This window comes from Centruroides vittatus, unplaced genomic scaffold (genome assembly GCF_030686945.1).
Source record: "Centruroides vittatus isolate TY-2023 unplaced genomic scaffold, ASM3068694v2 contig_2359, whole genome shotgun sequence".
Taxonomy (NCBI): Eukaryota; Metazoa; Arthropoda; class Arachnida; order Scorpiones; family Buthidae; genus Centruroides; species Centruroides vittatus.
The window spans coordinates 187288-204158 of record NW_027121480.1 but is presented as its reverse complement, the minus strand read 5'-3'; the positions used below and the strand labels follow the sequence as shown (position 1 = coordinate 204158).

The 16871-nt window shown below is 33.2% G+C and overlaps 1 protein-coding gene and 1 long non-coding RNA gene across 2 annotated transcripts; both read right to left on the bottom strand.

Annotated features, from left to right (window-relative positions):
- Nucleotides 1-891: 891 nt before the first annotated feature.
- Nucleotides 892-16579, bottom strand: LOC136971217 (uncharacterized). The gene is made up of 5 exons (XM_067265689.1): nt 16532-16579; nt 3772-3861; nt 2112-2276; nt 1339-1431; nt 892-1207 (listed from the first exon to the last, which is right to left on the bottom strand). The coding sequence occupies exons 2-5, from the start codon at nt 3791-3793 to the stop codon at nt 1020-1022; spliced, it is 468 nt and encodes a 155-aa protein (XP_067121790.1). The 5' UTR covers nt 3794-3861; nt 16532-16579; the 3' UTR covers nt 892-1019.
- LOC136971216 (uncharacterized) lies at nt 6529-7184 on the bottom strand. Its single transcript, XR_010880120.1, has 2 exons — nt 7101-7184; nt 6529-6920 (listed from the first exon to the last, which is right to left on the bottom strand). It is a non-coding gene; the product is annotated as an uncharacterized lncRNA (long non-coding RNA).
- Nucleotides 16580-16871: the final 292 nt, after the last annotated feature.

Sequence of the window (16871 nt, the reverse complement as noted above, 5' to 3'; positions counted from 1 at the left end):
GAGAAAAGCTGCAGTTGTCTCCAAGAGGAAAGAAGTTGATCCCTCAGTAGAACACGTTTTACAGTAAGGAATGCACGTCTTATGTTGTTTACATTTGAATTTCGGATTTTTTTGTTGATGGCTACAGGTCGAGGGAATGGAGAGATAGCGGGAGTCGTGTGTACCTTGAAAGGGATAGGACTTAATGAAGATTTTGTTTATTATTAACATTTACACGTTCTTTTAAATAAAACTCATCCCTATCCTCAAAATTAACCTTTTTGCCATTTTATAATAATTAAAAATGATAAAAAACATTCTGTAATTTTTCGCAATTCAGGAAAATTACATCAATTAAAATAATTAATTTGTAGAAATTGTTTATTATAGGCCTAATTTATTGTGTTTTTATGATAAAATTTTAAAATATTCTAATACAAATAAGAAATAATCAAGTAAGAAGAAATACATATTTTTTTTCCATGATTATTTCTGATTTATTAACTTTAAAAGAAAATCATAAGAATATGTAAATCTGAAAACATAATCCTTACAACAAATTCATATTTTCTAAGACATCATGTATTTATAAATTTAAATAATAAAAATGTCGCCCGGAAAAAATTCTATGTGTTTCTATTAAATATTTCTATTAAATATACCTCTTTCTAAAATAAATTAAGGAAAAAAACACGTGGTTCCCTTAATGAAAATAATTACCGCGTGGGCGATCTGCCTTTCGGGGGAACCTTCCATGGTAAACTGGCTCATATTTGGGAATTTAACATGTGAAAAACCTGGAAAATTTCACGTTAGCCATCCTGTTGATGAGGCTCGAAACCCACGACCATAAATAACTAATAGCTTTGTCTTCTTTACGTGTGGTAATTAAATTATGAAATCAAACAACCATTTATTTATTTGTTAACATGTAACATTTATTTGTTTTTTTTTAAATTAAAGTTTTTTGGTGAAGACATTATTGTTATTATTAAAAAGTATTCCCAACAAAATATTCATTACGAGTTTCATTGTGGATATTATGGATGTAATAGTATTGCAATGTCTGCTCTTTCTATGGACTGAAGAGTAATGGCAAGATTGCCAACAGTGGATAAATCTGGACGCCTTTCTTTCCATAAAGTCAGCATCTGTACGATAGTCTCCTCCAGATTATCTTTGTTATCACTTTCCAGTATTTTTAATTCTCCTTCCGTGAATACATTTTCTATGACAAAATCATTAAATATTTCGTATTTTAAAAAAGAAAGTAACAAAGATAAAATAAGTTTTCGTTCTTAAATAATAAAATTACGTTTTTAATTATCATAAATATGGTCGATGACGTATCAGACTTACTTGGAGGCAGAAAACGTGCCAATTTCTTCCATTTATTGGATATTCTCTTTGCAACTACGTAAAATTCGTCTACCTCTATTTTTCGCTCAGATTCTGCAAAAATAATAAATAAATAATAGTATTTTCATGTTTTAAATCAAATTTTTCATTTATTTCAAATAGATTTTGGATTGATGGGACAAGGCAACGCGCTTGCCAATAACCGAGTGGATAAAACCAGTAGACGCTGGTAGGTAATTGTGGGTTCGCCGGAGTTTTCCGGGTTTTCTTCACTTTAGTAGCACCTAAGCAGGGTCCAGTTTCCCTTAGAAAGTCCTCCTGAGTAGGCACCCCCTCGATAGATCGCTCATGTGTCGCCTTGCCGAATACAAATAAAGGCAACGTAACACATGACGATCCTGAATGTCTCCCAGGAAGACTTTCTACGGAAAATTGGCATAATTAAATTTCGCATATTGCAAATGAAAAGATGAATAACGAGCAATTATTTATTGTGACGGGATGCAATTTGTAATTATCTTTTAATTTAAAAAAAGTTTACATGATTTTCGGTCCAGACTGAAAATTCGTATATAGTTAATGGGGACCTTTGATCCTGAGCTTTCCGTGTACGGTCTCGATTTTCATCTATATAACTCCGTTCTCGAGATTAATGAAGGACAGTCATACAGATGGTCGGACGATAGTGGGAATGTTTAGGTTTTTATACAGAATGTACAGGAATGTACAACAGTTTAGAAAATTACAACCCGAAAATTCCAATCATTACTTACCGATCAATTCATCTGGAAGAGATATTAGGGCTTCGTTTTCATCATCGTCATCATCAACTTCTTCACTTCTCTGTCTATTATAATTGCGTAGAATGTTATTAATTTCTGACCAGTAATATCTGTTTCCAATTTGAAAATTACTTGAGTTCTCAATGTAAGTTACTCCTGAAAATATAAAGAACTGATTAGAAGTTAATTATCACTTTTAGAACTGATGATTTTTAGATGTCGAATTCTATGAATTGATCTTCGTTGACCTTTGTTTTTTTTTAAATTGTTATTTATTGTTCTCTGTAATCCGACAAAGACTTATAATGATGTGTGCAACGGAATTTTAGTTTTCTCTTTCGGTTTTACGCTATTCCGGAAAATATGCAATTTACACGCCACAACCGCAATAATTGTGATGTTTTTCTTATTTGTATTTACATTTTAAATGGAGTAAACATTAAATTATTTATTAATAATTCTGTAGTGATAACTTTGACGGAAGAAATGGCGTAAAAAATCTTTTTGCTGCGAAAAAATTTGCTTCAATAACTTGGAGTTTGTTCTAGCTCAAGAGGACCACAGCCGTAAGAAATACAGGGCAGACGCTTGATTAATTTTCAAGATTTCAAGTCTTCAGTTGTAGTATCGACCTGGTTGCTTCAGACTTCCATTTGCTTTGGCCGTTGTATAGTCATTTGTCTGGTAAAATATATGATAACAAAGAGGAAGTTCAAGAGCAATACTTTAGAAATTTCAAGCGCTTATTTTTAGAAGGGGCATACAAAACTTTGTTGATGACTGGGAATATTGCCTCAACATTAGTAGTGATTATGTTGGAAAGTAGCTTATAATGTGAACTTTTACCTGATGCACGTTTCATTTCTGTAAATAAAACTGCGTTTATGCGATTCATAAATGTGCCTTACTTGTTAGTAACCGGTCATCCATCGTACAATACTGTACAAATTCTTTGGTTTATAAAAACAGTGTGTTAAGGTCGGATTACTTGATCAACGAGTTCTTGGGCTTTTTTTATTGACAACTAACCAAAACACCAATTACATTTTTGGCAAATTTACTAAATCTAAACGCGCAATTATTTGGGACCTCGTCACTACGCTGGCTTACATTTTTTAATTTAAAAAGTCAGTGACTTCCGGTCCAGACCAGAAGTTTGTATATAGTTGGTCGGGATCTCCTGCCCCCTTTCCTACCTGGTCTGGATTTTAGTGGTCTTGGGCCTGTGCATCGTACTTGGCCTGATAACAGTGGATTTATACCGGTTATCTATCTAACTCTGTTGTGGAGAAAACTTTGAAACCACGTGACTTCCGGTTCATACCGAAAGTTCGTACAAAGTTGATCGTGGTCTATGAGCTCTAAGATTTCCATATTTATTCTTGATTTTCGTGTATCTATCTTTTTTATGACGATTACCGAAGGACTTTTAGGTAGACAGATGACAGTGAGAATGGATAAGTTTGCAATTTGAAAATTGCAGCCCATTAAGAGAATAATCATTAATTACGTGTACAGTTTTTGAGCCACTTTTAACCCCTTCCTTTCTGTTGTGTACAATGAAGTACATTTTGATACCTCCTATCTCTTAAGCTGTAAATGTAACTGAAAGACAGCCCCTTATACAAGATACTATATTAGTTTTACTTACCAGGAGCCTTCTTTTCTTCCATGTTTTTAATTTTTGATTTCGATTCCAAGAAAAATAATAAATGACAAAAAACAAATTTCAATGTTGTACCTGAAAAGTATTTATAGTAATTAAAGAATAATTTAAAACGAAGTCGTGTATTTATTAATAAAATAACTTATAACAGAAATAATTATAAATTTATTATTATTATTCAAGTATTCAAGTATATGTCAATATTTTATGAAGGAAAGGAGGATTCTTTTGTATCTGACGACTACTGACGAGGCGGAATCCCCCAAAATTTCCCTGAAGCGAAATGTCTGAAGCCAACACTTCATGGGACCCTTAATTCAAATTCCCTGGCACTCACGAAGTTATAGTGCGCTACTGAGTATATAACAGTAGGGAAAGTAAAAATGATGCGAAAAATGTTTTTTTGGCATATCGTTGGTAAAGAAGAAACAGATTAGAATCTGCATAGCTATGTCAAATCAATTTTTCAAGAAAGAAGAGTATTGTTACAGAATATAATAGTACCGTTACCTGATCATTGCAGCACGGCGACTACTCTGCAGCAATGATCAGGTAACAAAACTGGGCTCCTTACATTATTGAAGAAAGATATTCCATCAATTTTTTTCTATTGATTGCAATGCCCATTCTTTTGTGTTTTGCTGTGAAACATTTCCTTCGCATCTCGAATCATTTCTAAAAAAATATTACATTATATTTTTCTCGCAGTATTAAAAGACAAGATGATTTTAAAATTATTCAAAAAGTTGTCAACACGAATCAACATAAAATACTAAAATGACCACAAACAAGATGGCTTTTTGGGGAAAATAAAGTCAATGTTATTTTAAAACAATGGGATGCTTTAAAACTTCATTTTCAATCAGAGATGCCAACAGATAAAATTGATGATTCAAAGGATATACGGTACGTATATCCTTGGAATCATCGTACATACCGTACATCGTACATACCGTATATCCTTTGTTTATTAGCGTACCGCTAATAAACAAAGAAACAAAACCTCTATTACTTTTCCTTTATTATGTGTTACACAAAGTTAATGTTTTTAATACTGAATTTCAATCAGCACATTTCCGTCTGCATGTTTTATATTCCATGGTTTTAGCCGAGTATAGTGATATTTTAAGTATATTTATCAAGGGAGACTCTTTACTAACTACAAATTTGTTTTAAATTGAGCCAAACGATGTAAGAAATTATCAAGAGGTACAGAAAATATTTCATGGTGGAAAGAACAATATCTCTTTTAGAAAATAAGCCTCTTTCAACCAGCAGTGCCCCGTGATTTAGAGCAGCGGTTCCCAACCAGTGGTCAGCAAGAACTAAAATATGGTCCGCGAAAGATTTAAAACTTTTATTCATTTTAAATTATTATTCCCACATTGATACAAACTAAATTTAATTTTTACTGAAAATGTTATGTTTTTCTATTATAATAGTACTGTTAAAGCATGTTACTCTTGAGTTTAACGATTACTTATGTTAAAAGTTTTGATTAAAGTTTGTTTTTCTTAACCTTTTGCATGTAATTAGCTACCGATCGGTGTATATCACGTGACATCTCCGTTCATCGGTAATGCGAAATGCACCGATCTGTGTAAATTAAAAAATTAATCAAAAAATTCGATTAATTTGCGTTATATTCGAGCTTTCCAGCGATCTTAGCTTTGATTCGCCCTTTTATAGGTCGATTGACTTTGTTTAAGCCAATAAGTGTTTTGTTGCCACCCCTGAGCCATAAATATTTCGGTAAATACATCCCCCTACTAATTCTACAGTAAATCTTCCCAGTTAACTACACAGTTGGCTGAAAACAATCGAAGGGAAACTCCTTCTAAGGTTTTATTGGGTATCTTATGTCATTGTTGACATTACTTTAACTAATCACAGACTTGTGAAAGGAAAAAATTGCCGCGAAAAGCCCCGCCTCCAACCTTCCAAGTAAAATGTAAACAATCACAGTAAATTCGCTTTTTAAATCGATTTTTAGCTCTAATTAACTAATTTAATGCACTTAGACATTAAATTAGCTAATTTGACAATATTTAGGCGAGTAAATATGTTTTTAAAACTATCTAGCGATAAATATTTCCGAGAAACTCCACCTTCCTATAGTAAGTCTATGGAAGATGTTCGTGCTGTTAATTGGCTTTAAAATTTTTGTCAAATGAATTTATATATATTTTGAATACATTTAATTATTATACAAAAATAAGAGCAAGGCCGTGTCAGACGTACAGCTGACTAATCGGTGTCGCTTCACGATAACAATCGACTACTCTCCCAGCTAAGTAATTAGAGACATAGTGTGAATAGCAGGGTTGGCATGATTTTTAAAAAATGTTTTAAAACATTTATTAAAACATAGGCATCGTATTTAAAACATTTTTTAAACAAAAGTTTTAAAACATTTAAAACATGTTTTTTTTTAAATAAAACAATGGAATCTAGTAAAATAGAAAAAAAATCAGAAAAACTTCAGTGTACGATTCAAGAATGTACAGAATGTTTTATTTAATATAAAATACAGCATTTTTAAATGTTTCTTTATGAATGACATTTTTAAGATTTGCATGTACAAAACCAAAACAGGATTGACAGCTGTGGCTTCTTCAGCTTGAAGAATTTATTTTCAGAAATGTACAATTCTTAGTAGTGTTTGTTTAGGTGCTTGAAAACTTTAACAAGATTTGCTGTCTTATCCTGTCCAAGTCTATTTCCAGATTTTGAATGAACAAGTCCATAGGTAGAGAAAATTCTCTCAATTCCCGCTGAAGAAGCCACTGCTGTGTGCAGCTGTGTAATTAATTTTAAAAGAGGTTCATCAATTCTGTCACGTAGTGACTGCCATCATGTAAGAGGAGTGATATTAGTTAGCACAGACTCTGCAAACATGTGTTGCAGAAATGGGCTAGTTTTTGCCAAGTATTTTAAAACTGAAGGCATAGCATCTGGGTAGTGAGCGTGGCAGACAGTGCAGCATCCTTCATACTGTCTGTGAGCTTTGCACCCTGATATCTTGGGTCAGAAGATTTGCTAAAAAGTGATATTCTGCGATAGCCATATCAAATCTATCTTTGGCTGCTTGCGTGACTCCAGTGATCCCCAGTTGTTGCAAGTCATTTTGAACACTATAAAAGTAATAATATTATTAGATGTATAAAATTAATGAATTTAATGAACACAATTTTGAAATTAGAATAGTTACAAAAAACAATTCTGGCTAATGTAACTTATCCAAACCATAATTCAATTTCTTCACTGATTGTGCAATCATTTCTTTGCATTTTGTCTAATGCAACAGCAATTACCTTTAAACGTGTCAGTAAATCTTCAGCATCACGCTTAATTTCAAGGTTTTGAACTTTGGTTACAATATCCTTGTGAATTACGAGCCTGTTTTCATCGCAAACCTGTTAACATAAGATTTGTAACTGTTTTTAGGATTAAACACTTGATACTCATTATTCAATACTCATTAGTACACGAAGTAGAGTTAACTAGCATTAGAGTAAACAGTCAGTTTACAAAATAAAATAATCATATATTTCATCTCATCATTATTACTCTAAGTATATTATTACTATATTACTATAAGTAATCACACTTCAGCACAACTAGTATATGCTTTATGAATTAGTGACTTTTCCCACAGTACAAAATAAGAAAGTAAAAACAACTTAAAGTAATGATAGTATCTTCATTAGGATAGGCCAGTTCTAAATGTATGACTCTAAGCAATCAGCTAAGCTGTTTCAACGTACAGTCCCGACCATAATTCTAGACTATCAGTCGATCGACAGCGCAGCTCCGGAAATTGATCACTTGATAAGCCAGGTAGTCCTACCTGTTAGCAAAGGCGTCTCAGGTGGACTGACCCGATTTGCGCCGTAATAGGGGTGAGGAAATCGAGCTGGAGGGACTAATTGTGCAGTCAAGCGTGCTGCAGGTTGACATTACTAATCGCTCATCGCTTGCCTAATGCTGGGTTCGAACCATCGGTCGTTTGTTTTTTTTATTGTAAATTTCCGCCATCGATTAGCAGAAATTATGATTTTATCTGTTATTTTTATACTTTTCTTTCTTTATAACGTTTTTTTACGTTTATTTTCCTGTAATTTGAGACGATACAGCTTTAAAATAAACAGATCACGTTTCACTTGCCAATAGACTATCTTTATTGACATCGGTTTCTTTGTAATCGGAGAGGAATAGATCCTGGGTCAATTACAAGCGTGTATTGCTTTTGTAGTAATCTGAGTAGAGCGGGGGAAGTCACTTAATAAACTGCCAAGTGTTTTATTACCCTTTAAACAACTCCTTCCCACTTGTTATTCTTAGTAATCGGAGAGGGGTAGATCGTGTGTCAAGGTCAGTAAAAGTTTATTACTTTAGCAACAGGGTGTCATATGAGCTGCCACCCACTCCCCACTCTTAATGACAACAACGTGCTAAGTGTATTATTACTATGTAAACAAAAACTCCTTTCCCTGTGAGAAGTGGGTCAGATGTCAAGGCTACTGTTTGATTGTATTGAACAGAATGCTGTCCTTGATATTTACGAATCATTTTGTCAGAACTGTTTACTTTTAATACCTTTCTTGTAATTTATTTCCGTTTCGGTTATAAAATTGTTTTTATCATGTTTTAAATTTGCGCGTTTTATAATACGCTTGTATAAAGTAACGAATTAAAATGGAAATGCACATTTCATTGTTTCATAAAATATTTATTGATTATACAGAGTTGAAGTTTGCAAAAATGTTTCCATATCTCTACATCTTCGTTATTACATATATATGAATAAAATATATTGCCATTTTATAAACAGATCTTATTGAATTCAATTTGTTTTATTTTATTGTATTTATATTCGTATTGTATTCGAATTCACCATTTTATAATTTGTAAATATGCACGTATCACATTATATTTCATTCGTTTAATTCTATACTACTTATGTAAAAACTATTTTTATATCATTTAATTTCCTTTTATATGCACACCAGTCATAAAATTGTTGCACAATTAAATGTTATAATAGTTATTATAACTGTTACTTGATATTAATGTGCATTGCTGGCAGATTGGTCGCTTACATATATTTGTGATTTCTGATTGGCGATTCTAATATAGGTCGGTAATGATTTACGGCCAATACGCTTTATGCAGGGTGTGACCAACAAAAATGACCAATCAAGCAATTAGAAGAAGGTGTGGCTAAAACCATTTAACAAATCATGTTCAAGGAAGTTTTCCAATGTTTTATTGGATAATAACAAACCAATACACTTCGTGTTATGTCTGTCAACTTTCAAAACTTAATCAGTAAGCAATACAGTGGTGAGTTTGCGAAAAGAGGAGGGGAAATAAAATTCAGAAGGAAAAAGTGATTAGGAAAGAAACGTAGATGTGGAAAAAAACAAAAGCATGTCACCTTTATAGTTAAACCCGTTTACTTAGAAAAACAAATTGGAATCTTAAAGAGTGGGTCTTCGAAGTAACACATTAGTCCCAATTTCCTGTCGTTGCTCTCCAATTAATTTCTTTTCTATATCCAGGTAACGGCAGACTAGATCAGTTGTAGAGAAAGGACAATGTTTGATATTCATCAACCGAATTGTAAGAATAAAAGTTTCATTACCTGGTTTGACATTCGTAGCATTACAAATCGTGTGTTTGTCGAGTCTACTCAGAACCCGAAAATTGATGATGACGATAATGCGATGTATCGCTCTTAATTATGCAATTTAGAATAATTATTTTCATTGTAGTTCAAAACATCTTCAGATTGTTTCCAATATGTTAACTTCTTCATTAGAAGGCTTCTATCGAAATCGTGCTCAGAAAAATGTATAGCTTTGTTTAAATAAAAAAGTATTTATTAAAAATTTAAACAAGTGTGTATATTTATTTTCTTTTAAAATGTCGAAAATGATTCTTGAATGGCAGCTTTCCCGGATAAACAACTTTACAGAGGCAACTTTACGCCTGCAATGATGGCTTTCCCGTAGAATTCTATGTGATGCGTGGGAAGCTGCCATTCGTAGATTAGGTCGCATTAGCTTAAAAAACTAATTAAAAACATATAAAAGGAAATTAAATGATATAAAAATAGTTTTTACATAAGTAGTATAGAATTAAACGAATGAAATATAATGTGATACGTGCATATTTACAAATTATAAAATGGTGAATTCGAATACAATACGAATATAAATACAATAAAATAAAACAAATTGAATTCAATAAGATCTGTTTATAAAATGGCAATATATTTTATTCATATATATGTAATAACGAAGATGTAGAGATATGGAAACATTTTTGCAAACTTCAACTCTGTATAATCAATAAATATTTTATGAAACAATGAAATGTGCATTTCAATTTTAATTCGTTACTTTATACAAGCGTATTATAAAACGCGCAGATTTAAAACATGATAAAAACAATTTTATAACCGAAACGGAAATAAATTACAAGAAAGGTATTAAAAGTAAACAGTTCTGACAAAATGATTCGTAAATATCAAGGACAGCATTCTGTTCAATACAATCAAACAGTAGCCTTGACATCTGACCCACTTCTCACAGGGAAAGGAGTTTTTGTTTACATAGTAATAATACACTTAGCACGTTGTTGTCATTAAGAGTGGGGAGTGGGTGGCAGCTCATATGACACCCTGTTGCTAAAGTAATAAACTTTTACTGACCTTGACACACGATCTACCCCTCTCCGATTACTAAGAATAACAAGTGGGAAGGAGTTGTTTAAAGGGTAATAAAACACTTGGCAGTTTATTAAGTGACTTCCCCCGCTCTACTCAGATTACTACAAAAGCAATACACGCTTGTAATTGACCCAGGATCTATTCCTCTCCGATTACAAAGAAACCGATGTCAATAAAGATAGTCTATTGGCAAGTGAAACGTGATCTGTTTATTTTAAAGCTGTATCGTCTCAAATTACAGGAAAATAAACGTAAAAAAACGTTATAAAGAAAGAAAAGTATAAAAATAACAGATAAAATCATAATTTCTGCTAATCGATGGCGGAAATTTACAATAAAAAAAACAAACGACCGATGGTTCGAACCCAGCATTAGGCAAGCGATGAGCGATTAGTAATGTCAACCTGCAGCACGCTTGACTGCACAATTAGTCCCTCCAGCTCGATTTCCTCACCCCTATTACGGCGCAAATCGGGTCAGTCCACCTGAGACGCCTTTGCTAACAGGTAGGACTACCTGGCTTATCAAGTGATCAATTTCCGGAGCTGCGCTGTCGATCGACTGATAGTCTAGAATTATGGTCGGGACTGTACGTCCAGTGATAATATCAATCCTTTTCTACCTGCCTCTTTGTATTTGGCTTTTGGGAAATGATGATTCCGGAAGTATACAATGATGTGCTTAACTTGTTCATTAACCTCTTTAATATTGATATCTTGAGCCAGTAAGTTTAAAATATGAGCAGAGCATCCATAAGTGACAATATCTAAATTTTCTGTCATTGCTGATGTGATATTCTGGCCCCTTTTTTATTGTTGTTTCACTATCGTTCTCCCCACAACACCAGTAATTCGTAAGGAAAAAGGGAAATAGTTTACAGCGACAAACGAGTCGATGAATATTACGTGGTTTTGGTTAATCGTGCAGGTGTCTGCAGACACGTGCCACGTGCAGCAAAAGGAGGTGATAAAGGGTCGTGCATTGATGTCTTTTTTGCGTCCGTTATTGCGTAGTTGACGCTATCGGGGATCGAATTTATCGCTTTTGCCTGTGGCATTTAACCCGAAGAGAGAGAGAGTTTCGACCGTCGATTATAGACTGTCTGACTTGTTTATATTAACACGATGTTAATATAAACAACATCGTGTTAATATAAACAAGTCGACTGACTCTAGGTCGACTTGTTCAACATCGCTGACTGACTCTAGGTTGTTTATATTAACATCGTGTTAATATAAACAACCTAGAGTCAGTCGGCAAAATTGAGAAATTATTTTCAAACCTTACGATAATTAATAGGAAAAAACTGTCAAATTCACAGGAATTTATATCATAATATTTCACCTTCAAGACACCAACGTCAACAATTCGACTAAAGAATACGTCTGTAACAATCCGTGACGGCTGGATATGGACCCGGCACAGCTGACAGATGTCCATATTAATCTTCAACTATTTGACAGTTCTTGCCCCTCAAAATTAGTATAAAAAGAGCGCGCACCCGATTGCCCGGGCGGCGTCCAAGCAACTGACAAGAACTGGTCAACTTCATCAACTCCGTCCAACCAACGCACCTAAACGAAGACAAGCAACGAGGTAAATTTAGCTTTAGTTACTTAAGACCTCTCTCTCTCCCCCCTCAATTGACCGCTAGTTAGCTTTATATAATCGGAAATTGAAAGGGGATTAGATCTCTTGAATGTCGCGAACGCCGACGCCCCTCTTCCAACGTTTTGTCTTGTATCACTGGTTTATGTAACCATTTAGTTAATGTTGTTATTGAATTTATTTGATTAATTAGGCGAGAGTGATTACTCGTGTATCGCCGACGCCTCATCGACTTATCCGCGACCTCCCACTCGATTTTTGCCCTCCTAAATTGCCATCATCTGACCCTGTGAGCGGGACTTACCTCCCCGTCGTCGGATAACGGGTTAAGCCTTGACTCTTAACCACCGATTCTCACACTAATGTTTCTCTCATTTTTTTCATATTATTGCATTGTCACTTACCAGGCTTCTTACTTTACAGCCATACTTTTGATTACATTTTTTTATTGCTGCAGTTGCAATAATTTCTAAGTAGTTTGATGTGTGCCTTTCTGCGCCTGTATCAACTGAGTCAATTAAATGAACTGTTCCACTAGAATCAGTCACACAGACACAAACCACTGGTTCATTATGGATATTACTCTACTCGTCAATAGCTATACAGACTGTAATATCCTTTAACTCATCAGCTGATTCATTCTCAATGGAATTGTATACAGTGTTCAGCAAGGGTCTCCCAATTTCCTTTCTGTGTGGAGGGTCATATCCAGGTCGCAACATCTGACAAAATTTTATAAATTCGGGATGTTCTACACGAGTAAAGGCTGAATTGGTGGCATACATAAATTTTGCGCATTGGAGATCCAATTGCATTTTTTGATTAGTTGACGTTTTGACAATAAATGAATCAATGCGTTGCAATTTTACTTTGCTTTGGGATGCAGTGTCAGTGCCACTTGTGGAGCCAGAAGTGATGGCGGAGCGTTTCCCACTGGTCTTAGACACCGGCTCTTGACTCTCTGACTCTTGCCAATCTAAATAATAAATATAGAAATAATAAATTAATTACTAATTAGGTGTATGTTTTTAAAATTACTACTATATACAGACGTGTGAAAATTATTAGACTCAAATCGGACCAGTGCAATATAAAATGATACCTTTTAGGATAGAACCAAAAGTAATACACTTCTGTAAGTTCAGTTCAAATGATTACGATATGTAATTGTATACTATTGACTTCAGTTTCCGAGACCTAATTAATTTCCTCTCGGAAAATTTTTAATCTATTGATTTTTTTATATCAAATAATTATTTCCACGTAAAAGCGAATCTGAAAGCCAAAATAATTGCTGGGGAATAAATACCCCCAAAAAACGTGTTTTTATAGAAAAACTATATGAAAAATTTTAAATAATCAAAAAATGCTTTTTTATATATATAAATATAGCTGCAGGGACTGTTGTTCTTTCATTTGACAGGCGTGAAAATTCACACGTGTAGTCTACATTGTTTACAAACCAGTCGACAGTATAACACAAAATTTCTGATTTTTATGTTTATTTTATTAAAATAGGGAAGAAACTGAAAAAAAGGTATATATAGAAAATTCTACTGAATAAAAAACAAAGAAACAAAAATAAAAACCTGCTGATGTCATAAAAATCATCCAATAGTATTTTAAAAAATTTTACCGAAGTCAAAACGGTCCTATAAACGTTTAGAACGATTTAATTAATTCGATTTAAAAAAAACTCTCATAAAAAACAATGAGGCAATTAATATGCTAATTAATAAAACGTTATAAAAAACTTTCGCGGCAAAAGTAATTAATAAAATTTTCATAGGTCATAGATAACGATGTATACGTACTAGCCCATACATTTTTGGAAAAGGACCGTTTTTTTCGTAACGCAATGTAAACTGCCCGAGAAGGCAGAACAATGTAACTCGAGCGAAGAATATCTATATAGGTACAAATTGAATTATGACCCAAATGAAACTTTCTAGCAAGATATAGAAAAAATTGAAACTTATAATTGTTCAAAATACTCACCCAGCTGTTGCAATTCTTGTATATCATCCTGTAGGTGGTTATTTTCGATACGTTTTTTCGTACGAGCGACTAATCCAGCCATTTCTCTCCTACATATTTATCATTGCACCCTGTATGCCGATTTTCCCGGATTTCCAGAAATTACTTTGTATTGGTTCCGGCTTATAAAGCCTTCTTCCTGCACTCATTTTTTACTTAACAAGTAACAACGATAATATTAATGTCTTTTACCATCCAAGTAATATTACAATACATTGGCTGTATTGCTAACAGTCCTGGCATGTGCTGTCAGGAAATCTCCTCTTAGTGATAAAAGTCAGCGTGTCACGTGCTTTTATGACCCATGACAGTGAAAAAATTTCCCATTCCCACGTTCACGTTTAGCTGACAAGTCACAAAAAGTTTATTTACTAAATTTTATGTAATAAAACATTTTTTAAAAACTTAAAACATTATTTTAAAACAGTATTTTATAACGTAATATAAAACTGTTTTAAAACAAAAAACAAAGGTTTCTAAATAAAACGTGTATTATTGTTTTATTTCAAAAATATATATATATATATATATAAATTTGCCAACCCTGGTGAATAATAGCAATAACTTCTCCCCTGTTTTAGGTAGAAAGTTTTGTTTAAAAGAGGACAGATGTGTCTATCTAATAGATGTACAGTACAAAGTTAAGCGATTCTCTGTAAATTAATTTTTTTTCTTTTGTTCGTAAACTTAATATTATTTTAAATATGTATAAAACTAAACATTAAACAATCGTAAACTGTAATATGTTTTTAATCAAACACAAAAAACAGATTGAATATAGCGCCATATTGAAGCGAAATATCGCGATTTAAAAAATTACCCAAAAAACTCAAAAATGAGCCGCATAACGAATTCCACCTATTTACTTAATGCTAAAGGTTTTCAGCATGGAGTGGGTTCTTTAACCTTGTGGTCCCTGCTAACAACAATGAAATCAAAGTGGTCCCTGGTCAAAAAAGGTTGGGAACCGCTGATTTAGAAGGCAGCTTAAAATTTCTCGTCGACCATTTCAAGCAAATCAAGATGAGGTTTTCATTCGACCCAATCCATTACTAGTGCATTACTTAAGCCGATCACCATGACCTGTTAATTGTTCATTTTCCAGCATTAATTCCCGAAATTCAACTTAACAAATAGTATAACGAGTGGTGATCACTTCGTTTAGAAAAAGATTTGGTTTGATTTATTTGTTTACGGCAAAGTAACACGTTGGCGATCTGCTGAGAAAGAATGCCTCCCAGGTGGACTTTCTTTGAAAAACTGGCTCCTGTTTGGGTGTTACAAACCTGAAGGAAACCCGGAAAACTCCAACATAACCAAACTACAGTAGACAGCTGTATAAGAAGTTGCCAGATAGCCAAACTCTGTTTATCTATGACCATTTTTATTTTACCGGCTATTATGTACCAGAGGGAAAGTAATGCGATCTATCAAGAAACGATTTCACTCCAAGACTTTAAAAGGTCGAAAAATACAAAGAAATTTGGGGTTTTTTTTTCTGTATGTATGGGTGTTAGCGTATGTGTTTGGTGACTTTTTTTCATATACTTTTAGGAATACATCTTGTGCCTGTTGCCGAAAATTTTGAAATTTTGTAAGGAGGTTTGTGTGTTAGGAGGATTAATGCTATTAAATATTAATGGTTAAAGATCGACAGGATGAGAAGAGAAAGGGGTTTCGCGTGTTGTATCTCGAGTAGGGTCTACTTAATAAAGATTTTACTCGTTATTAACATTTACAAGTTTATATAATACTAGTATCTATTCTGAAAATTAAGCTTTTTGCCATTTTATAATAATAAATAATATAAAACTTTTAAAATAAAATATGGTAATCAGATGGCGCCACACACGCAGTTTTGATATGATAAAATACGTATGAAATGTTAACTGATACACGCACTGAGTCATGAGTTCACTATTCATGTAATCTTCCACTTAAATACAGTTCCCTTTTTCTATATTTTCCTGTTATTGAACATTATTACGTTATTCGTTGGATTATTAATTAAATGCCTTATTTTAATTTTATACAATATGGCTGTTAATAGCGTCTATAACATATTAACGAATTGTTAAATACGCTACTGTATATTTAAAGACACACTAATAAAGAATACAGTAAAATCTGCGTAAACCGGAAACGCACATCACCGAATATAATCCGATTTGAACACGTTTAGCATAGAAAATCGCTCCGTTTCGAATAATTTTTCCCGTTCGGGTAGGTTTCCGTTCTATTCAGGTTCCGTTTTGTACAGGTTTTACCGTAATTCATATTTCTAGAAACTCGCATTTAGTCTATAGAACTTGAACGGATTCGTCTGTATTTATCTTTAAAATTATATAATTCAACACAACTTACCCCCTTTGATATCAAACAATTTAAGATCTCGATAATTGCAGCCGTTATTTATATATATCCGTTGTGTATTATATCAACTAAGAAGACGATTGGATAATTGATAGCGAAACTACTTCATGACAAGTTACGTAACTTTCGTCACAGTTTTTTTTTGTTACTCCCGATTATTCGCTAATTTACCTTTTAATGTAGACTTAAATAATATTTAATTGATTCTTAAATGGTTAATTATATTAAGAATGATGTAGAATGATTGTCAGGGGGTGGATTTTTATCATTTTTTAAACGAAAATTATCCATTGTTCTTTACCTGTTCGTTTAATTATATCATAATTAACTT